The sequence below is a fragment of the Marmota monax genome, unplaced genomic scaffold (assembly GCF_021218885.2).
Source record: "Marmota monax isolate L192 unplaced genomic scaffold, Marmota_monax_Labrador192_F-V1.1 WCK01_AAM20220418_F8-fsc00005, whole genome shotgun sequence".
Classification (NCBI taxonomy): domain Eukaryota; kingdom Metazoa; phylum Chordata; class Mammalia; order Rodentia; family Sciuridae; genus Marmota; species Marmota monax.
The window spans coordinates 5,994,788-6,017,871 of record NW_026692254.1 but is presented as its reverse complement, the minus strand read 5'-3'; the positions used below and the strand labels follow the sequence as shown (position 1 = coordinate 6,017,871).

General features: G+C 39.6%; 1 protein-coding gene across 3 annotated transcripts in view; it reads right to left on the bottom strand.

Annotated features, from left to right (window-relative positions):
• Nucleotides 1–4,071: 4,071 nt before the first annotated feature.
• Cfap61 (cilia and flagella associated protein 61) overlaps nucleotides 4,072–23,084 on the bottom strand; it is a 273,395-nt gene continuing 254,382 nt past the window's right edge. For all 3 annotated transcript variants that reach the window (XM_046434983.2, XM_046434992.2, XM_058576462.1), the window contains 2 exons: nucleotides 22,236–22,326; nucleotides 4,072–4,505 (listed from right to left, as the gene is read on the bottom strand). In XM_046434983.2, coding sequence (XP_046290939.1) covers nucleotides 4,305–4,505; nucleotides 22,236–22,326 — 292 coding nt within the window. In that variant the 3' untranslated portion in view covers nucleotides 4,072–4,304. The remainder of the gene's footprint in view (nucleotides 4,506–22,235; nucleotides 22,327–23,084) is intronic.

Sequence of the window (23,084 nt, the reverse complement as noted above, 5' to 3'; positions counted from 1 at the left end):
GTTCCACGGAGTTTTTAGAAAGCGCTCATCTTGGAAATGAGCGTGGATACCGGAAATTTCGCCGGAGGAATTATTTCCTTGGGATGTCGAGGAGTTTAGGCAGCCCTTGAACTCCTAGGAGAAGACCACGAGACTGCAGTCACACCCCCACAGCAGGGAGCGCGTTTGAAGCCGCTGGGGCGCGGGGGAGTTGTTAGGGTGTCTCCCGCCATTCTCTGACGACCCCTCTCCTGGCTTCACAGAAACCCGACCCTCGCGCCATGCACAGCCTTTCCTCTCCACGAGCCACGACCCTGCTGGAACAGTGCGTTACCGCCCCCAGTGCCCGCCGCCCGGACCCAGAGGGTCCCGCGCCCCTGTGCTCTGGGGAGCGCCAGACCGGAGACCTGGAGAGGCTTTGTGTTTGCAGGAATGAGGAGTTGTTGTGTCAGTCCCGGGGGCACGCGAGAGACACGCGCAGCCCGCCCGCCGGCAGCCCCACCCGGCCGGGTCCGGCCTCCAGGCACCTTCCGGGGCCCCCGCCCGCAGGCCGTTGCCTTTGTTTGGTACATTAGCATAAAGCTGCCGTGGAACCTCCCGTTCAAATAATTCCACACAAAAGGAGAGTGCATGAAAGAGAGCGAACAAGGGAGAATCCGTGAGGCTGCGCCGTCGGCCTGGCGCGGGGAGGGACCGCGCTCAAGTATTTCCCTCCCCTCGAGTTTCAAGTGCCCCCTGGCAATCTGCTGTGCGCCCATTATTCCACCGGGGCCCGACGGGGTGGCTGGCCGCCTCTTTTATCCTCCTGAGTGTGCCGTCGGGGCCACTGCACTGTCCCTGAAGTGCCCTTAGGGCTGTTTGTTTTTGCCCCGGTTGGGACAGTCCGGGCCGCAGAGCGAGGAGGTCCCGATAGTAGGGCGCGGGCTCGGCGACTGGAAGGGTAGTGCAAAAGCGGGCAAAGGCAAAGTCAGAGAACGTAGGACAGTCACAACCGGAGAATCTTGTCAAGAGCAGCCCAAGACAGCACTGACCCCATCGGGATGACATTGAACGTGGGACTCAAAAGTGGTCTGAGTCCACCTGTAAGGTGACAGGCCACTCACTAGCTTTGCGCGTCTCTGTCTCCGATGGTGAGCCTAGAGATGTGAAAGGCCGCGACGGGCCCAATCACACGCCCACCTTCTGGAGGGTCCGTCAGGGGCAATTTTTGACTCAGTCTGGGGTCCTGTCCTTGAGTTTAGGGTGTATATTCCTTCCTCCTCCATCACCGTTTCATTTTTCTTCTCTTCTTGTCCCTCTTTCCTTTTCTCATTTCTGTTCTACGCCATCCTGTTTCTTTTTTCACCTCCTCTTGTCCGTCATCCCACTTCCCTTCTCTTCCCTTCTTTCTTTCCCCACCTCTTTCTCTCCATCCTGTTCCACCCCTCCCACCTTCCTTCTCTTTCTTCCATCTTTTCCACTCTTGACTGTTTGTTTTCTCCCTCACTTCCAGTCTTTCCTAGCCTGACTGTCCCCCTTTCTACCAAGTCTCTCCCTCTTTCCCAGTGTTTCTTCTCAGCCCCTCTGTTTCTCCCCTCACCTCTCTGTTTCTGTCTTCTCTTTCTCTCCCCCTCCAACCTCCCTCTCTCCTCCCCAGTCTTCTCCCCCCCCCTTAACCCCCTCACTTTCTCCCTTTTACTCCCCCCACCTCTTCCCTCCTCCCCACAGGCCAATGTGTGTTATTTTATTTGTCTAGAGAGAGCCTATTTGTTCAGTGATGTGTGGCCTCCTGGTCGCCTGCTTTAATGGGGGACGCGGAGGCTTGGTTTCTGGAAGCATTAGCATACAGCTGCCGGGCTCCGTGCCCCATTCCAGGCTTGTACTTTATCCCAGCCTTATCATCACTTCTTCTCTCAACCAGAAAACAATCAACAGCTCCTCTCCCTGTTTCTTGGCTAAGACTCACTCACTCCAGTGCGTTCTAACACACACACACACACACACACACACACACACACACACACTCTTCTAAGGGTAAATATTGATTAGAGGGGTTTTTAATCCCCCACGCAATGTTTCCTTTCCCCTCTCACTTCATCTTTTATTTTTCTTTGCCTCCTTGTGTTATTTTAATCCAGTAAAATCACAAGGACCCATTTTTGCAAAGGAGGTAGCTATAATATTAAAAACTGATAGGGCATCAGATAGGGTGTTGTATGTGATGTGAGAGGATATCACTTTGGAAAATTAACTTTGGTATTTCCTTGCCAATATTCTTTGCTTAAAATGCAAAATTCCAAGCTCAGGTGGAAAGCCCAAGATATTCCCAGCTCAACAGCACTGAAATACACAGGGACTTCAAGTGTTTACCTGCCTCTACAAAATTTATGTCCTATGCACACCCAGAGAAGTCCAAATATTGGTCTTTTGGAAGCCCTTTCTTTTGCCAGGCTTTATCGTCTCTTTATTCCACCCTTAAAATAGCCAATTTCAAGCTATGGCCAATGGCTCTTGAATTCTTCTCTTAGGAAACTTGTTCTTCAGTGGTAAAGCTTTTAGGTCTACACGCCAGATTCAGGAAATTATTTCACAAATATGCTAAATTTCCTAGATTCAGGAAATTACTTTCTAAGAAAGGAGCAAGGATTCAAATAACATCCTTTGGAATACTTAGTAAGCTAAAGTATGTTTTAGATATTTTCAAATGTGTTCTAGTGCTTATGAAGATCCTTACCAAAAGGCAGCAGAGGAAAACTGTTATCAAATTTATGCATGATTTGGTACTAAGGTTGACATTGTCATTTGGGGTCATTTATATGCAACTAGAGGAGGCTTTATCATGGTAATAGTTGGTCACAGAAGTTATAACTGTTGATCCTCTAACTGAAGTTGTTCTGTTAATCTTCATTTCAGCATCCTAGGGTTTGTCACAGAAACTTGCTCCATTTGCTGATGAGTTTGACCCAAGTCCTCTCAGGGGAAAAAAACTAGGGAGAGAGTTGCCTGAGCTGACTCATTCTCCAGTCCCTGAAATATGGTTCCACGTGTGTTGGTTCTCAATTCTGAAGAGTGAACCAGGAGCAATTGTTTCCCATTCAAGTTACACAGTTTGTACCATATGGCCAGTGCTGGGCCCTCCCCCAAAATGACCCAGGCGTTTGTGTAAAATTTACATGTGAAGGAATTAATGGCATTTATGGCTTGATTTTGCCTGCCTTGAAAAAATCAGAGTCCAGTGTTCAATTCTGAAGCAATTTTGTTTTAGAGAAGTATCAATTTGGTAGTTCAAAATAATTAAGTGGTTTTCAGTAGAGAGTTGCATAATGTGTGCATAATTCTGTAATGCCAATTCTAACTTTTCCTAATAAAAATGGATAATCATTGTAAATGTGCCAACTTTTGCTAAATGTTAACAGAAATACAAAAGATGAACAAAAACTGGAATTGTGTTCCTGGAAACCAATTTTAAGCCCTGATGTTGGTCAAAAAAATCATGTCACATTATACTAAAATAGTTTCAAATAAATTAAAACAATCATATGTGTTGCTTCCCAGTTCCAGAATCCATGTGTTTTCTAGTAGGCAATTCATTTGCTTTATTTTATAAGAGAGAGGTTTTCTGATCCACCTTCCAGGTGACAGGTAACAGGGGAGCCCCTGCCTGTACTCCCAGCAAAGCAGCAGTGCTTAAGGTGAAAGAAAATACACTAGATTAATTTCCCACTTCCATTTTACAATCTAAAACCTGTGAGTGAATCCCTGGATCTTCCAGTTTTCCTGTGTCTTTATGCTCATAATCTGCAATATGAATTTAAAAACATAGGGAATATGATAGTAACCTCTTTGTTTCAAAGGTCATGGAAGCTTTTCTACCCAATCATTCCTTCTGATGTTGGGCTGTAGATTTAATTTCTCATCATCTGGTCACTAATTTTTCATTTGGGGCACATGCTTTTCTTTTGTAATCACCTATAAGTATTACTGGATAAATATACTAAGAACTAAATTGACCCTAGAATATTACAGGAAATAAAACAGAATCACACACAAGGTAAGCACCAGTTTTACACAGTATGATCTCATTTCATTGCTAAAATGGATTACTCTCACAGGAACATGTCTGGTATTTATTGGTAAAGCGTCCCTGCCCCAGAATAGAGACGCACGGTCGTGCGCCACCTCCTGGAAGAAAATAAAACTACAGGCATAAGTGAGGCGGAAAACAATCCAGGAAACCACGATGGCGCTTAGCTGTCAAGCCAAGCTTCTGGGAGCTTTTCTATTTCTACAGAGCACTTGCGATAACTAAATGTATGGATATAATACGATGGAGACCCTGGCCACAATTAAATGATGCCGGGCCACGCGTACATGGGCAGGTGGTAATGGTTATAGTGTAGATAGTCGAGGATGCTTCTTTCCACCAGGTTTTTGTAGATGGTTTCCTGGAAAACTCTCTTGAGGTATTTCCTGGGGCTCTCCTTCAGGTTTATTTCCTCGTCTTCTATCTGATGGGCTAACTGTTCTATGGAAGGAAGGTTTTCCTCCTGTGAAATGCAGTACAAGGTTAGATAAAGAAGTTGGACTCTGCACACCTCAATAACCAGGCAATTTTATAAAAGTAAAACAAAATATAGTCAATTCCTAAGGAAGGTAACTTTTTCTTGCTTTTCAGAAATTGTTTATAATCGTGGCAAATATACATAACATAAACTTTATTATTTTAATCATATTTCAGTGTACAGTTCAGTGGTATTCGGTACATTCACATTGTTGTACAACTATTGCTACCAGAACTTGTTCATCATCCCAAACTGAAACTCTCTGTCCATTAAATAATAACTCTGTTCTACTCTCCTCTCATCCTCTGGCAACCATAGTCGTACTTTCTTTCTCTATGACTACTCTAGGGACCTCAGGTGAGTGGAGACATTCAGTGTCTTTTTGTGACTGGTTTCTATCATTTAGCATAATGTCTTCAGGGTTCACCAAGGATGGTCATTTTATCCTCTTACTTTTCAGATAGAATTATCTGTAGGTCATACATACTTTAAGGTTAAGAAAGGAGCAACTGAACATTTGTGCTTGAAAACTCCTAGATAATTTTGTTGTTTGCAGTGCTTAAGAGATAGAATCTAATAACCTTAGAATAAAGTCAACTTTCATTGATATTTCTAAATATAGGGTTCAAAAGGAATACATTTATTTGAAGTTGAGGTTCAGATGCTATGTAATCTACAAAATCAATATAAAAAGGATACACATAAAGACAATTGATAGAATTGTACAGTGAACACCTGCACACATGTGTACACTACCTGAATTCTACAAGTAACATTTTACTGTGTTTGCTTCATTTCCATTATCTGCCTTTCTATAGAAGGATTTTTATAAAAATCATTTCACTCAGGTTTGAGGTGTGTGTGTTTTTTTACACTGTGATTTTAAACATTACCCTAAATATAAAGTCATATGGACTTTGATGATATATTTATTCACACTTCCAAGAATTCTTATTTTTTCCCTAACAAAAATGGATTACTTGCAGGTTGCTACTGGATCACTAATTGATTTTATTTATTTATTTATTTTTAGTTGTATATGGGCTCAATACCTTTATTTGTTTTTATGTGGTGCTAGGATCAAACCCAGTGCCCTTACACTGGTGAAGCAAGTGCTCTACCACTGAGCTAACAACTCTCGTCCATGGACCACTAATTTATTAATGGTAAAGAATGAATAGAAAAGAAGATTCATGCTTTATGGAAGCATGTCATCACTGGGTTATTTAAGCAGATGTGGAAAATTATACACAACATCTGGAAGAACAGTCTGGGAAGATCACAGGAATTCAGGTTTAAACCAGCTCCACAAGGCAGGGAGAGGGGAAGAAGAGAACTGATGCCATTATCTTAACATTGGAGGTGCTTGAAACACTGAGCACCACCAATACATATCCCTGGAAAATATTCCACAGATACATATGGGATTGATTCTTCCTTAAATTCACTGAAGAGTTGTATCAAACCAACACAAAAACAATGAGCTTATTTACAGTTTCATGTTCAATATGTGGCTTTTTTTGTTTGTGTCTGTCTTCTTTCACTTAGCATAACATTATCTTCTTAAAAATCTTCTGAAAGTGTCTTTTCAAATTGTATTTTTAATCAACAAGTAATCATATTATATGTTTATGTGGACAATGTGCTGTTATGACACCTGTCTACATCTTGGAATGAGTAAATCAGTCTAATTAGCATATGCATCACCTCATATGCTTATCATTTCTTCATGGTGAGAATATTTATTCACTTGTTTTTGTGTTTGTGGGGATTGAACCCAGTATGAGAACATTTAAAATCTACTCTCAGCAATTTCAAGATATACTATGTATTATTTTTATTATTATATTATTATTAACTATGGTCAACACATTGTACAATAAATTGCTAAAACATTTTCTTCTGTCTGAAACTTTGCATTCTGTACTTTGAAACCAGGTAATGTAACACCTCTAAACTTTGTTCTTCTTTCTCAAGATTGCTTTGATTATTCTGTGTCTTTTGTGGTTCCATATACATTTTAGGATTTTTTTTTATTTCCGTGAAAAATTCCAATGGAATTTTGATAGATTTACATTCAATTTGTGGATTGCTTTGGATAGTATGGACATTTTTAACAATATTTATTCTTCCAATCCATGAACATAGAATGTCTTTCTCTTTACTTGCGTTATCTTCAGTTTCTTTCATCAACTTTTTGTATGTTTGTTTTTTCTGCAAAAAGCTTTATTTTCACTGGGTTCAAGGCTTGGAGAGGGCTCCAGAGTAGTTTAAAAAGACAGAGGGAGAGGCTTAGTGGAAGCCCTGATACTAGAAGATGCAGAAGGGGCCCTCAAAAGTCACTGGGCTCTGGAGCTCCTCGTTGTGCTTGAGGATGAACTTTCAAGGAGACACCTCACCAGGTCTGGGAGCCACAGGCTGGGGATATCAGTCAGGTGGCTGTCCATCCTCTTGATGAGTTTTATATCTTCATTTGGAAATTCATTCTCTAGCAAGTCACAAAGATAGGGATCCATGTGAGCAGAATCCAGGGCTTGCAGATCCACTTGGCTTAGGCCTTTCTCCAGGGCCATGGCAGCTTCCATGGTGTCCAGGGTTTTACTCCACATCTTGAGAAGGCACATCTTAGAAGAGGGCATGGTCACTGCATTAGTTTTGTGTCTTTCAAGAGATGATCAGAGCTCTCATGCTTTTCCTCAGCCAACTTGTCAAAGAAGTGGCCCACATCCTCCAGAGTCACATTGTCACAGTTGAAACAGTAGCCTAGAGGGACTAGGATTGTGGCTCAGTGGTGGAGCACTTGCCTTGTGCCTGCGAGACTCCGGGTTTGATCCTCAGTACCATATAAAAATAAATAAGTGAAATAAAAGTATTGTGTCCAACTACAAGAAGAGGAGGGGGAGGGGAGGGGGAGGGGAGGAGGAGGGAGGAGGAGGAAAGAAAGAAAGAAAGAAAGAAAGAAGAAATAGTAGCATAGAGAGGAATAGGTGTAGGAGGCCCAAATATGTAAATTAAACAGTTGCTGGTGGTCTCCACCTCTGAATCTGGGAGGCCATGGTTGGTTGGTGATAAGGAGCTAACAATAAAAAAATGTTGGCCTGTTTTGCAGGCAAGATGTGAATGAGAAGATGGTCCTAAAGCTTGCAACTGGAGAGAAGATTGGAAGGTGGTTGGAAGCTGGAAGAGAGGGACCCCCCTGGGGCCTGTTCCATCCAAACATCACTAAAGCAAGAGACAGACCTGTGGGACTTCTGGGCAGGCTACTCTCATCATTGTCTCATAGTTTTCAGTATACAGATCATCCATCTCCTTGGTTAAATTTACTCCTAAATGTTTTTTATTCAGTTGTAAATGGGAATGTTTCCTTAATTTGTTTTTCAGGTAGATATTGTCAGTATATAGAAATGCTACTGAGTTTTTATACTGATTTTGTGTCTAATTTTACTGAGTCTATCAGCAAAGTTTAGAGTTCTCTTTGTGTGTATGTGTGTGGATTATTTTCTCCTCCTTGTCATTCCCCTCTTCCTCCTTTTTGATGGATTTTTTAGAGCTTTCTGTATATAAAATCACGTCATCAACACAAAGAGACAAATTTACTTCTTCTTATCTTATTTGCATGGCTTTTGTTTCTTTTTCTTGCCTAATTGCTGTGGATATGATTTCCAGTACTATATTAAGTGGAAGTAGCAAGAGTGGGCATACTGGTCTTGGTCCTGATGTTAGAGTCAAAGATTTCAACTTTTCATCATTGAGCTTGATATTAATTTTGGGCTTGTCATATATGGAGAAATGTTTCTTATATATCTTTATTTTTTGAGAGTTTTTTAAAATCATTGATTAAAGCATTTATCAAACGCTTTTTCAGTATCTATTTAGATAATTATATGATTTTGTCCTTCTGGAATAAGGTTTTGAGGTTCATCCACTTTGTAAAATGTACACTTCATTTATTTTCATGGCTAAATGCTGTTCCAGGTATGGATAGAGCATATTTGTTTATCCATTGACCTATTGTTGGACTTTGTGTTGTTTCTTCTTTCTAGCTATATGAATAGTGCTTTGAATATTTATTTATTTATTTTCGGTACTAGGGATTGAACCCAAGGGTGCTTGACCACTGAGCCACACCCCAGCCCTTTAAAAAGGCATCTATGTATCTATCTATCTATCTATTTATATTTTGAGACAGGGTCTCATGAAGTTGCTGAGGCTGGTTTTGAACTTGGAATTCTCCTGCTTCAGCTTCCTAAGTTCTGGGATTACAGGCATGTGCCACTGTACATTTATGAACATTTATGTACAAGTATTTGTTCAGATATCTTTTTCAGTTCTTTTGAATATGCTTATGGTAGTGTAATTGCTAGGTCATGTGGTAATTTCGTGTGTAATTTTTGATGAACTATCAAATAATTTTCCATAGCAGCTGTACAATTTTGTATTACCACCAGCAATGTCTCCATTTTTTCACATCCTCACCAACATTTATTTTCTCTTTCTTTCTCTCTCTCTCTTTCCTACAGCCATTCTAGTGGGTGTGCAGTGGTATCTCATTGTGGTTCTGATCTTTATTTCCCCAATGATCAATGATATTGAGTATGTTTTCATGTAAATGAGCTTATATATTCCATATGGAATCTTAATTTGGTTCCATTGATCTATATATCTATCTTTATGCAAGTACCACAATGTCGTGTTATTAAATTGTTGTTGTTCTGGAGATTGAACCCAGGGATGCTTTACCATTCCTTGTCCTTTCTATTATTTTTTTATTTTGAAACAAGTTCACCCTAAGTTGCTGAGACTGTCGTCAAATTTGTAATCCTCCTGCCTCAACTTCCAGTGTCACTGAGATTACAGGCATGTACCACCATGCCCTGGCCTTGTTTCTAAATCTTGAAATTGGAAGTATGAGTCCATCAACTTTGCTCTGTTTTTTTTCCCCAAAATAATTTTTGGCTATTTGGAGTCCTTTGTGTTTCCATATGAACTTTTCTATTTCTGTTAAAAAAAAGTCTCCTTTGAATTTGATAGGATTCTATGTTGAATATGTAAGTAGTTTTAGGTAGTATTACCATTTTAATAATACAAAGTCTTTAGATCCACGAATACAGACCCATTTATTTAGGTCTTCTTTAATTTTTTTTCAGAAATACTTTGTAGTTTTCAATGAGAATTCTGTGTTACTTTGATAAATTTACTCCCCATTATTTTATTCTGTTTGATGCTATTATATGTGGAATTGTTAATTTCATTTTCAGATTATTTATTGTAATGTAAGTGTTGTGTGTTGATCTTGTATCCTGCAATTTTGCTGAATGCATGTATTAGCTTAATAATTATTTTGTGGAATATTTAAGATAATATCATCCTATGATAGTGATAGTTTTATTGCTTCCTTTCCAATATGGATGACATTCCTTTTTTTCTTTTCTCTCTCCCTCCCTTTCTCTCTCTTTGCATAATTGCTCTGACTAAAATTTCTAGTATAATGTTGAATATAAATGATGGAAGCAGGCATCCTTATTCCAGGTCTCAAGATAAGATTTTAGCTTTCAAACTAAGTGTAATATTTTTTTAAATATTTATTTTTAGTGTAGTTGGACACAATACCTTCCTATTTATTTATTTATTTATTTATATGGATTGCTGAGGATCAAACCCAGAGCCTCACATGAGCTAGGCGAGCACTCTACCACTGAACTACAACCCCAGCCCAAAGTGAGTGTAATATTAGTTGTGGATTTTTCAGAATTATTCTTTATCAGATAGGGGAAGTTACCTTATATTGCTGTGGGTTTGTATGTGTGTTTTAATTATGAAAATGTGTTTGATTTTTTTCAAATGCTTTTTCTGCATCAACTGAGAACATATTATTCCCCCCTATTTTTATTAAAGTAGTATATCACTTTGATTCATTTTCTTCTTCTTCTTCTTTTTTTTTTTTGTGGTGCTGGGGATTGAACCCAGGGCCTTGTGCATGCAAGGCAAGCACTCTACCAACTGAGCTATATCCCCAGTCCCCACTTTGATTCATTTTCAGACGAGATTGGGCGCGATCAGGGTGGTATGGCCGTAGACTTGATTCATTTTCATATGGTGAGCTACTTTTACAGTCCTGGGGCAAATCTCATATGGTCATGGTGTATAGTTCTTTTAACACACTGTTGGATTTGGTTTGCTAATATTCTGTTGAAGATTGTTACATATAAATCATAAGGGATATTGGCCTATAATTTCCTTTTTTGTGTGTTGTCTTTTTCTGACTTTGGGTAATGGTCTCAGAGTATGGTTCCTTCCTTCTGTATTTTTTGGAAGAGTTCAAGAAGGACTGATGTTAATTCTTCTTTAGATGTTTGGAGGAATTCACTAATGAAGATATCTATTCCTGGGTTTTTCTTTGTTGGGAGGTTTTTGATTACTGATTCAATTTCTTGACTTTTTATAGGTCTTGAGATTTCCTATTTCTTTTCCAGTCAGTTTCTAGGAATTTGTTTCATCCAGGTATCTACTAATTAGTTGGCATGATCATAATATTCTCTTATAATCTTTTTTTATGCTTTTTTTTAAGGTTGGTAGTAATGTCTTCACTTTCATTTCTGATTTGGTAATTTAAGTCTTTTTTTCTAAGTCTATCAATTTTCTTGATTGCTGAGAGCCACGGCCAAGTCTGTATGGCCCCTGGCATTTTGCCAACAGTATTGATTGACAGGCGAGGCATTACTATCCGCCTCTGCCGCAACTTTTGAGTTCTCGCACTATTTTGGAGTTCTCATGGGGATTTCCGGGGATTCCCCGAGAGTTCCCATTGGTTGGGGAAGTGCAGGAGGAGGGATTTCCGGGAGAGATATTTCCGGCTGGGGGTTCCTGGACAAGCCTCCTGGCGCGTTCGGGAGGATTCCCCAGGAGCTGTGTGAAGTGTTTTCCTGCAGTTTAAAAATAAAGTTTGTTCCTGCTTCAGTGGCTCGTGATTTGTGCCCAGCCAGACTGCGGCATTTGGTGGCCCGTACGGGGAACGTCTGAAGCTTCGGGGTAAGTGAAATTGCTTGCCCCTAAGGGAAGGCGAGAGAATGGGCGACCATTTTAAAAAACAATGTGTTCTTGTTTTGATTTGTTTTGTGTTTGTTTCAAGCTGCCTATCCCTAGAATTTTCTCAGGCAGATTGGGAAAAATGGTTGGCTCAAGGTTTGAAGTTGTTCGCCCCTGAGGAAGAGATAGAAATAGACCACAAATGCACATGTCAAGAAAATAGGAAAATTGATACAACGATTTTTTGTTCCGTTTTTGTTTCATTCTGTTTCGGTTTTGTTTTGTGTTATCTTACTGGGTTGCGTTATCTTTATAACAGATTAGAAATTAGTAAAAAACAAACTGAAAGAGTGTTAAGTAAATTGTTAGAGGTTCAGACCATGGAGAAAGACATTTTAGATCAAGCAAAAGAGAAGGTCTCTCAAGCTAGTCAGACAGAGGAAGAAAATTTAAAGGAAGAAAGCTTAGAGGAGAAACAGCTATTAGGGAAAAAGCTACAACAGGAGGCTGCTACTAACACCGTTCTATCACCAGAGGGCGTAATTCAACCAACAGCTCCCCCTATGGAGATAGCTGAGTGGCCCTCAAACCCCGTAGTTGATAGATGGGATCCTGAGACAGGACCTCAAAGATTAGCATGCCCTGTACTTGAGTAGGCAGGAGGGCAGCGAATTCACCGTGCTTTAGATTTCAAAACAGTGAAGCAGTTAAAGGAGGCTGTAACAACCTATGGTCCTCAAGCACCGTTCACTGTAAGCATGGTCGAATCCATTACCAACTTGGACATGACGCCAGCAGATTGGGCTAGTATGTGTAAATCTGTGCTAAATGGAGGACAATATTTGTTATGGAAGGTTGCCAATGAGGAATTTTGCAGGGAGACAGCTAGACGAAATGCAGCAGCCGGTGATCCTCAAAGAAATCTAGATATGTTGTTAGGAAAAGGACCTTATGAGGGTCAACGGCAACAAATTGAATATGATCCTGGCGTATACGCACAAATTGCTGTAGATGCGGTTAGGGCATGGAAAACTTTACAGGGGCATGGAGGTTTACAAGGTCAATTATCTAAGGTAATACAAGGAACTAATGAACCTTACGCTGAATTTGTAGATAGGCTTATTCAAGCAGCTTCCAGAATTTTTGGGGATACAGAACAGGCAATGTCATTTATAAAACAACTGGCTTATGACCAAGCAAATCGTTGTTGCAGAGAGGTCATTAGACCATGGAGACATGAAGATTTAAACACATATATTAAATTATGTAGAGACATTAATGAACAAGGGCAAGTCTTAGCAGCAGTACAACAGGCTTTAGATGCCAGGCCAAAAACATGCTATAATTGTGATCAAACAGGACATTTTAAAAGGAGTTGCCCCATAGGAGGAGGGTTTAACAAAGCTAGATATCAAACGAATAGAATACCGGGTATTTGCCCACGATGCCGTAGAGGGAAACATTGGGCTAATGAATGCCGTTCTCAAACCACCATAGAGGGTATTCCGTTATCAAAAAACAGACAAGGACCAAGTGTTTACCCACGATATCGTGGAGAAAGGCATCGAGCTCCATTGCCAAAAAACGGACAGGGGGGCCCAATGCTCCGGGGCCCACGACCACAAATGTACGGGGCACTGGAGGAACCCAGAAACACCATGGAGGAACCCAGCAACACCATCAGGGTAGTGCCCAGGACACATTATCCATCAGATCTCTCATCAGACGAACCAGAGGAAGCGCAGGGTTGGACATCTGCGCCTCCGCCAGAGCAGTACTAACTCCAGAGATGGGAGTTCAAATCATTCCCACAGGAGTAAAAGGACCTCTTCCCCAAGGAACAGTAGGCTTATTGTTAGGACGCAGTTCTTCTACGCTAAAAGGACTTATGATAAGTCCCGGGGTAATTGATCCCGATTATGAAGGTGAAATAAAAATTATAGCTAGCTCTCCAAAGGGTATATCAGTAATTTCACCAGGAGATAGAATAGCACAGTTATTAATAATACCCAGCCTACATGATAAATTTTCCAGTAGTACTATAGAAAGAGGTTCCAGGGGATTAGGCTCCACAGGTGTAGATTGGGCTATGCTAAAACTAAATATTCAAGGACATGAATTTAATGGACTACTGGATACAGGTGCAGACCTTAGCATCATATCTCGTCAAGAATGGCCAAAACATTGGCCGTTACAACAAGCCACTCAAACGCTTCGAGGCCTAGGAGTGGCGACTAATCCCCATAGAAGTGCAATGGTATTAGATTGGAAGGATCCTGAAGGATGTGAAGGAACTATACAGCCATATGTATTGGATCATCTTCCTATAAATTTATGGGGACGAGATGTCCTAGATCAATTAGGTTTGACATTAACAAATAACATCAATCCAAATGCGCCCACTATTAGGGCTAGACAAGGTTTCAGGAAAGAAAAAAGATTAGGAGAACAAGGCATAGCAGCACCAATTCAAATAGATCAGGGAATAAATAGACATGGACTGGGTTTTCAGAAGGGGTCACTGAGGCAATAAAAATTACTTGGAAATCAGATAGACCAGTATGGGTTCCTCAGTGGCCCCTGACTAAAGAAAAGATACAAGCAGCCCATGACCTGGTCAAACAACAATTAGCGGAGGGACATATACAACCTTCCGTATCTCCTTACAATACTCCCATTTTTGTCATTAAAAAGAAATCTGGTAAATGGAGATTATTGCAAGATTTAAGAGCCATTAATAATGAGATGGTTATTATGGGACCTGCTCAATCAGGGATTCCTCAATTGTCTGCTTTGCCAAAAACCTGGTACGTTTTAGCTATAGATATTAAAGATTGTTTTTTTTCAATTCCAATTCATCCTGAGGATAGTCCACATTTTGCATTTACTATCCCTGCACTGAATCATGAAGGTCCTGATCAGAGATATGAATGGAAAGTACTCCCTCAAGGGATGGCTAACAGCCCAACTATGTGTCAAATTTATGTTAACAAAGCAATCCAGCCACTTAGAAATCAAAATCCTAAACTACAAATATTTCACTATATGGATGATGTATTGTTAGCACACAAAGATAAAAACACATTGCTAGAATGTTATGCCACACTTACAAATTTATTAAAAAATTATAATCTAGAGATAGCAATAGATAAAGTACAATTACATTTTCCAATTAATTATTTAGGAGTTCTATTATCCTCAACCATGGTCCGTCCACCAAAAATTCAAATATGAGTAGATCAACTCAAATCACTTAACGACTTTCAAAAGTTATTAGGAGTCATAAATTGGATAAGGCCTTATCTAGGCATACCAACAGGAGAGTTGGGACCTTTATTTGATATTCTAAAAGGTCCATCAGATCCAAATTCACCCCGCATGTTAACGCCTGAAGCAAGAAAGGCATTAAAAATTATTGAAACATATATGGAAAATATGCATTTGGATAGAATTGATATAACTTTGCCTTTATTATTTATTGTAATACCAACAAAAAATATTCCTACAGGAGTATTTTGGCAAGAAGGTCCATTATTGTGGATACATTTATCTTATTCTCCTAACACTATTCTTACTAGGTATCCTGAGGCTGTAGGACAATTAATACTCAAAGGAATAAAAGCAGCAAAGGGAGTGTTTGGAATTTCTCCCAATAAAATTATTACTCCATATACTATGGATCAAATTGATGAGTTAGCTAATGAGTTAAATACTTGGGCAATAATCATGTGTAAATCTAATGTTTCATTTGATAATCACTTACCATCTAATCCTTTGTTGTCTTTTTGGTCTTCGCATCCTGTAGTTTTTCCAAAAATGACAAGAAAAACCCCTATCATGAATGCTCCAAATGTATTCACTGATGGGTCAAATAATGGTACAGCAGCAGTAGTTACCCCTGATCAAACTTTTACATTTTTAGTACCCAATGTAGTTAATGCTATAGTATCCCTTGAAGATGCTGGCAGGATTTCCCCTTCCTCTACTGTTTTCTCTTTGTTTTCTGCTATACAAAGTCTAATCTGGGACAGAAAAGATCCATTCTTTATAGGACATATCAGAGCACATACAGGATTGCCTGGAGCCCTTAGTTTGGGCAATGATTTAGCAGATAAAACTACACATGACATACATATTTTCTCTACACTAGAAGAAGCTACACATTTTCATAAAAGGTTCCATGTCAATGCTAATACTTTACAAAAGCGTTTTAAAATAACTAAGGAACAAGCTAGACAAATAATAAAACAATGTCAAAATTGTGTGACCTTTTTACCACAAGTTAATCTTGGAGTCAATCCTAGAGGACTGATACCTAACCATATTTGGCAGATGGACGTCACACACTTGCCACAATTTGGAAAATTAAAATATTTGCATGTTACAGTTGATACTTCTTCCGGATTTTTGATGGGCTCCCTTCATTCCGGAGAAAAAACTAAAGATGTTATAGCTCATTGCTTACTAAATTTTGCCACTGTGGGCGTTCCAAAACAGTTAAAAACAGATAATGGTCCTGGTTATATTTCTACCTCTTTTAAACAATTTTGCTCATCATTTGGCATTACTCATATAACAGGAATTCCATACAATCCACAGGGACAAGGCATAGTTGAAAGAGCTCATCAAACTATTAAAATGTACTTACTAAAGCAAAAAGAGGGAATTGGAAAGGGGTATATGTCACCCAAAGATAAACTTAAAATAACCCTTTTTACTCTAAACTTTTTAAATTTGGATTCCTCAGGGCTTAGTGCTGCGGAAAGGCATATGTGTCCAAAAAATGTACATAAGCCTAAGGTACTTTGGAAGGATATTCTAACAGGACAATGGAAAGGTCCTGACCCAGTGATTGTCTGGAGTCGGGGTTCTGTTTGTGTTTTTCCACAGGGAGAACAGCAGCCGATTTGGATTCCAGAGAGATTAACTAAAACAATTTCTACAGGCCAAAAGGAAGATGATTTGACTCAAATCCATAACAGCTGATATCCAGAACTCCAGTTTGGCTATTCTTACATCTGCGACAGTGATTAACCAGGATGCTTTTTTCAATATTTATTTTATTATTTGCCTTTTCCCACATCATAAAGTTCTATTTTATTTTTGAGCTCATACAGACCTAGGTTAATGTTTTTCTGATCAGTTTTATTTTTTGACTGTGGAGTTTTTAAGCATTGCAATGGAGATTTCACCTAGGTAAAGCTACAAGGCCTTTACTATTGTCTTATGTGTTGTATGTTATGTGTGCACACTTCTGTTTTGTGTTGTATGTCTGTATGTGCGTATGTCCATATATCATATATGAGGAGCGCTCATGAATAAATGGATCCGAATTTTTTTATTCACGTGATTTTAATGGTTTAATTTAGATTGGGTAAACAGCTGTTGAAAATTGTCTTAATATGTGAACAAATAAGGAGGTTAACAGATCTGTTTGTTTACTTTCACCTTTCCTTCTCATTATATTTAATAATTCTGTTCAGGATAATGTAAATTGTTCAAAAAATTGTTTTCTTAGTGCCTGTTGGAATGTTACATAATTTTTTTCTTAGCATCATTGCCAGAATTCCTATCTTCATCCCAGTGCCGGTGAAGACAAAGATAAAACCAAACTACAGCTTCTTCGATAGTTATCACAACAAACTGTAAAAACTGATGCATCAATGAATAATAACTCAACAAGTAATGCTCAATTAAGGAGTTGATTTACTTTGGGAGGAAATGGACATATTGACAGATTCCTCTGCTTTGAATTGCTTGCAGACCTTGCCTGGACTATGTATCACTTGTATGCATTGTGAACTATCTGTTGGTACAGCGAATTGTGGTAGTGCTGGAGTATTTTTGCTGATGGTGTCACCGGTGGTACAATTTTTCAAAGGAGCCCTCAATTGGCTTAGTGTCATGGCATTTTGCATCCTCCTCCCTTCTACTAGTGATGGTCTAAAAATTGGGGGCCAACAGAGGTGAGGCAAAGAACCTCACCCCCCCACTGGTGCAAAGGCCTATCCACAAGTATGGCTGTTTGCTGGACCGGTAGTCAGTGACGGGTATGATCCAATTGCAGTGGTATCAACCTAAGACAGGAGGCTGACGCCTAGAGGTCAGTTCATCCGATGACGGGTAAGGACCATATGTTGAATTGGACTGCCTAACAGGCACGGTCCCTAAGCCACATTGCTTGTTGTTTAATTAAACAAAAAGGGGGAGATGCTGAGAGCCACGGCCAAGTCTGTATGGCCCCTGGCATTTTGCCAACAGTATTGATTGACAGGCGAGGCATTACTGTCCGCCTCTGCCGCAACTTTTGAGTTCTCGCACTATTTTGGAGTTCTCATGGGGATTTCCGGGGATTCCCCGAGAGTTCCCATTGGTTGGGGAAGTGCAGGAGGAGGGATTTCCGGGAGAGATATTTCCGGCTGGGGGTTCCTGGACAAGCCTCCTGGAGCGTTCGGGAGGATTCCCTGGGAGCTGTGTGAAGTGTTTTCCTGCAGTTTAAAAATAAAGTTTGTTCCTGCTTCAGTGGCTCGTGATTTGTGCCCAGCCAGACTGCGGCACTTGATTTTTTTTCAAAGTACAAAATTTGGTTTTAATTTATTTTCACTATTATTTTTTAGTCTTTATTTCATTTGTCTCTGCTCTAATCTTTAAAAATTTTTTTTGTTGTAGATGGATACAATATATTTATTTTATTTTTAATGTGGTGCTGAGAATCGAATCCAGTGCCTCCTGAATGCAAGGCAAGCTCTCTACCACTGAACTACAACCCAGCCCTCTGCTCTAATCTTTATTATTTCCTTCTTCTGCTGCATTAAGTTTAATTCTTTTTCTTGTTTTGTAAGCTTTAAAATTAGGTTATTGATCTGTAATTTTTCCTTTTTTAAAAAATGTAAACATTTATAACTATAAATTTCCTTCTGCAAATTGCTTTTGCTGAACTCCATACAATTTTATACACATTGTATTTTTTCATTTATATCTAATACTAATATTTCTTTTGGTTTCTTCTTTGACCCACAGGCTTGCTTAAAAGTGCATTACTTAATTCCCACAAATTGGTGAATTTACAAGTTTTCCTTCTGTCGTTATTTCTAGTTTCATTCCATTGTGGTTGGAGAATACACTTTGTGTAATTTATGTATTTTAAAATTTATTGACAGACGTTTTGTGGCCACACATATGGCCTGTTCTGGAAAACGTCCTGCATGCACTTGAGAAGAATGTGCATTCTGCTCTTTTTGCATGGGATATTCTGTACACATCTGCTATGTCCAGTTGGTTTATAGTCCTCTTTTCCTTACTGATCTAGCTGGTCATTCTGTCCATTGTTTAAATGGGATATTGAAATCTCCAGTTCTCATTTCTAAGAGCCTCTTTCTTCCTTCAAGTCTGTTGACTTTTGCTTCTATGTTTTGGGGTTCTATCATTTAGTGTGTATATGTTTATAATTATTATAACTTTCTTAAAGGACTTTAAAGGATGATTTTGACTATGCAAAAATTTCACCTTGGTCAGTGACAACAGGGTTCATGTGCAGCTAAAATGTAGTGTCACTGAATTTATAATCTGTTTCTCTCTTGACTTTCACAGCAGGATTTTGGATATCATAATGAATTTTAAAAATATGTAGATTTGAGATGATTTCTAATAGTCATAGATAACCATCCTTCTTTTATCTTTTTTCTACATGTGGAGGGAGAGGAAAATTGAAATGCCAACCTCTGGGATGTTATTGCTGAATGTCCATACTTCTCTGAAATTGTTATCATCTTGATATTTGAGCAAAGGGATTCTTCTTCTTCTTTAGGGCATAGATGATAGATGCCATTAGATTTTAATTTTCCATCAGCAGAATCTTAAATGAAATTTCTGCTTGTCTTCTCATGTGCCATTGTTTTCACTGACAGCTGTCTCCACTGTCACCATCACTACTACTGGTGCTGGTGACAGCTAGGATTTGCTGAGTGAGTCTTCTGTGCCACGTGCTTGTGCACATCCCTTCTGTAACTCCTTCCTTAGCTCTCTGGGAGGTGGGAAGAGCTAGCCCTTACACTTGATCTTAGCCAAAAGGCCGAGAAGCGATAAGAGCTAGCCCTTATTCCACAGGAATCTGACAAAGCCACCCTACTTGGTCCAACCAGGCAAGCAGCAGACACTACACCATGTGCCACCTCTTCATGTGGGCCTTCCCATTTGACAAATGGAAATGCTGGAAGCAAAACAGTCCCCCAGTGGAGGTTTTTTCTTCCAAAGGTTTCATTTTTTAGGAATCTAGAAAATCCATAAGAATGGTCGTGGAGTCCTCAGTGTGTCTTTGGCCATTCCTCTACTGACTGGGCCTGCTGTCCACACTGAGTTGATTCATAGCAAACTGGCCTGTACCTAATGGTAGCTCATGGATAAAGGTTTCAGGGTGGCTCAAGAAGACCCATCAAAAATGATAGATGCCATTGGATTTGACAGTTTACTGGGGATGGTGAAAAGAAAGCTTTTTTTGAAAAAAATAATTGATGACCCAATTCTGATGCATGATTATTAACTAAAGTCCATAGGTTTACATTAGGGTGCATTCTTTGTGTTGTACATCCTGTGGGTTTTGAGAAAAGTCTAATTGACACATGCCCATCGTATGATATCATAGTTTCACTGCCCTAAGAAGTCCTCTGTGTTCAACATTTCACCCCACGCCCTTCCTCTTTTCTCTAAATCCATGGCAAATTAACATTTTAGGAAACTGAATTTTATTTAGAAAGAGAGGGCTGTGTAACAATTCTGATAAGATATTTTAAGAATCCTATGGTTTCCAGTAATTACTTAGGAAATTAGTGTTCTCCCAACAATAAAACACTCTGCTTATTCTAAAACCCCTTGCCTCTGTGCAAAATATTAATTGAGGAACTCAGATCTAGAGGTAATAAATATTTAGGCACAGAGTTTTGATGCAATCACTAGCAAATGAATGCATCTTTATGATAGAGGCCGGAGCAAACTGCGCATCACATTTTGAGAGGAAGGGAGGTGTCTGAGGAGTTGAGCAAAGTTCAGTAAGCACTAGGCTTACATTTGGGGTTAAGATTTCAACCTGAGCTGACCTCCTTGCAGCCCCAGGGTGACATGCAGGGGATTGTCCTATAGCATCTTTAATTTATACAGTTGGCCCATCATATCTACAGGTTCCACACCTGTGGATTCAACCAACCATAGTAAAAAATATTTGGGAAAAACATTTTGCCTCTACTAAATGTATGGGCTTTTTTTTCTTGTCATAATTCCCTAAATAGTACAGGAACTATTTACATTGTATTAGGCACCAAAAGTAATCTAGAGATGATTTAGAGCATGTGGGAGGATGTGTGTAGGTTCTAGGCAATTGTCACACAATTTTATATATAGAATTTGAGCAGAAAGGATTTTCATAATTGCTGGGGACCTGGAACCAGTCCCTAAGGGTCTGTTTATACATTTCAATCTGAATAACTTATGCAGCATCTGACTTTTGCATTTAGCCACAGTATCCTCCACTTCCCTCATTTACATTTACCTACTGGGTTTTTACCTGTGTGAACCCTAAAGCATGTCAGTTTGGTTGAAACTTCAGAATTAATCTGAATCTACTTCAGATTAGTAAATTGTTTACACTTCCCAGTTTGGGTCCAAGGAGTCACTCTGAAAAGGGGGCTGTTGAAGAGAAGGCGGTAAGACACACAGTTTGGCCCTGTATGGCTCAGTGCCCATGTTCCCAGAGAATTTCGAATTTGATAATTGTTGTGACTAGCTGTGGAACCCGCAGTGGGTTATTTAAAATCTCTAAACTCTTAGTTAACAGTTTGGTTCTGTTGTGTTATGAGAGGCAGTTCATGCTTGGCTGGAATGCAGTAGGGATGCTCGGTCCATGATATCTCTCTGTGTTGTCCACTGTGGTAACCTCCATGGGAAACTTCAAGGCTATGGATGCTCCCAAGTGGACGTGACAATAGAGCCATAGAAGGTGCCCACTTAGATGTTAAATCAAGGTGGAAATTAACCAGAGCCCCAGCCCTTGTCTGTGTGAATTAAGATAGAGTCTAGGATAGATATTCGACAGCTCTCTGTATTAACATTTTACAGCAATGCCAAGGACTCTCATATTGAAAGAAACAACCCAAAGTTTCACAGATACCTTCCTTTTTCTTTGGAGAGTCAAATTTCTCATTAAGCCTGGAAACTTTGTGGTATGTGGCCTAACTTCCAGTTAATTCTGTATCACTTTGGGAAAGATGTCTCAGTTTATAAAGGGAGTGTGATACCTGATGACTTCTCTTTATATCTTTAAAACAGCACAGAGACAAATGTTCAGCCAAGGGCAGACAGAAACTGAAGGAATTTCATCCTCGATCTTGAGGACAGATAAATACAATTCATTTTTCAGCCAATTTTCAGCCAACACGATAGTTGAGCATGAAAATACAGCTACTTGTAAAATGGAAAAAGAAACGTGCTTCCCCATAACAGGATTTGGGCAAACTCACTCTCCCGAGAACACACCACTGTCTACATTTCCATGCTCCATAGTATGTTTACATGAACTGCAGTTTGACTTAAAAAGTAAAGCCATACAATGGGAATGTAGGGGAAAATCCAAATGATCAACAACTATCAACTGCTTGTAATTTGTAAGGAATAATCCACATGTCCATTAATCACTCCTACCTCCTTGGAGGCTAAGATTTGGCGTAACTCTTTCCTGAGATCAATAAAACGATCGTGGAAGAGGGCCATGCACCACGGCTCCGTGAAGTAGCTGGTGAGGGAAGAAGAGATTCAGTTAGCTGGCAACTCTCTCATTACCACTAATAAAGTATTTACCTGCTTTTTTGCCTTGATAAATTACAGCTCTGGCCCCATTGCAATCGTTTGCTCATAAAATGCCTCGTGGAAAAGTCTGGCCAATCAATTTTTTAAATGGATGTTCCTGATGTAAGGCCAGGTTCCATAATTACATTTAAAGTGGTTTAATTCAGAGCTGGGGCAAGACCCAGTGAAGAATCCTGATTTTATCAGAATTTAAAAGCCTGAAGACTTGTAAAGAACGGTGTCTCCATTATCTGCCCTCGTTTGAGAAAAACAGATTGCAGGATTAACTGAACTGCTGCATAAACAAATTAAATTTGGGTAGACAATAACACAAATGTTGTTCATCATTAAGGTTTCTGGATTAATAATGACCAGAAAAACAGGCCACCTCGGTGTTGCGACATGGCCTTTGCAGTTGTTCTGATGCTTAATTGAATCTCTTTTGGTGTTTGGATTTGCTACCTTTTCACTGAAAACTGAATAAATGCTGTCTTACCTGGAGAACAATATCCATAGTAACAATCGCCAAAAACTTGATGCAGTCTTCCAATAACCAAGGACATTGGTATTTTTACCCTTACTTTATTTGCATGCTAATTGTCTTGGAACAGGAAACTTCTTTGGGGTCTGAGCCACTTGGATTACACAGGCTTCAGTCTCCTCTGGATGTGAGTTTGCTGTTCCTTGTATTACTAATGGATGTCA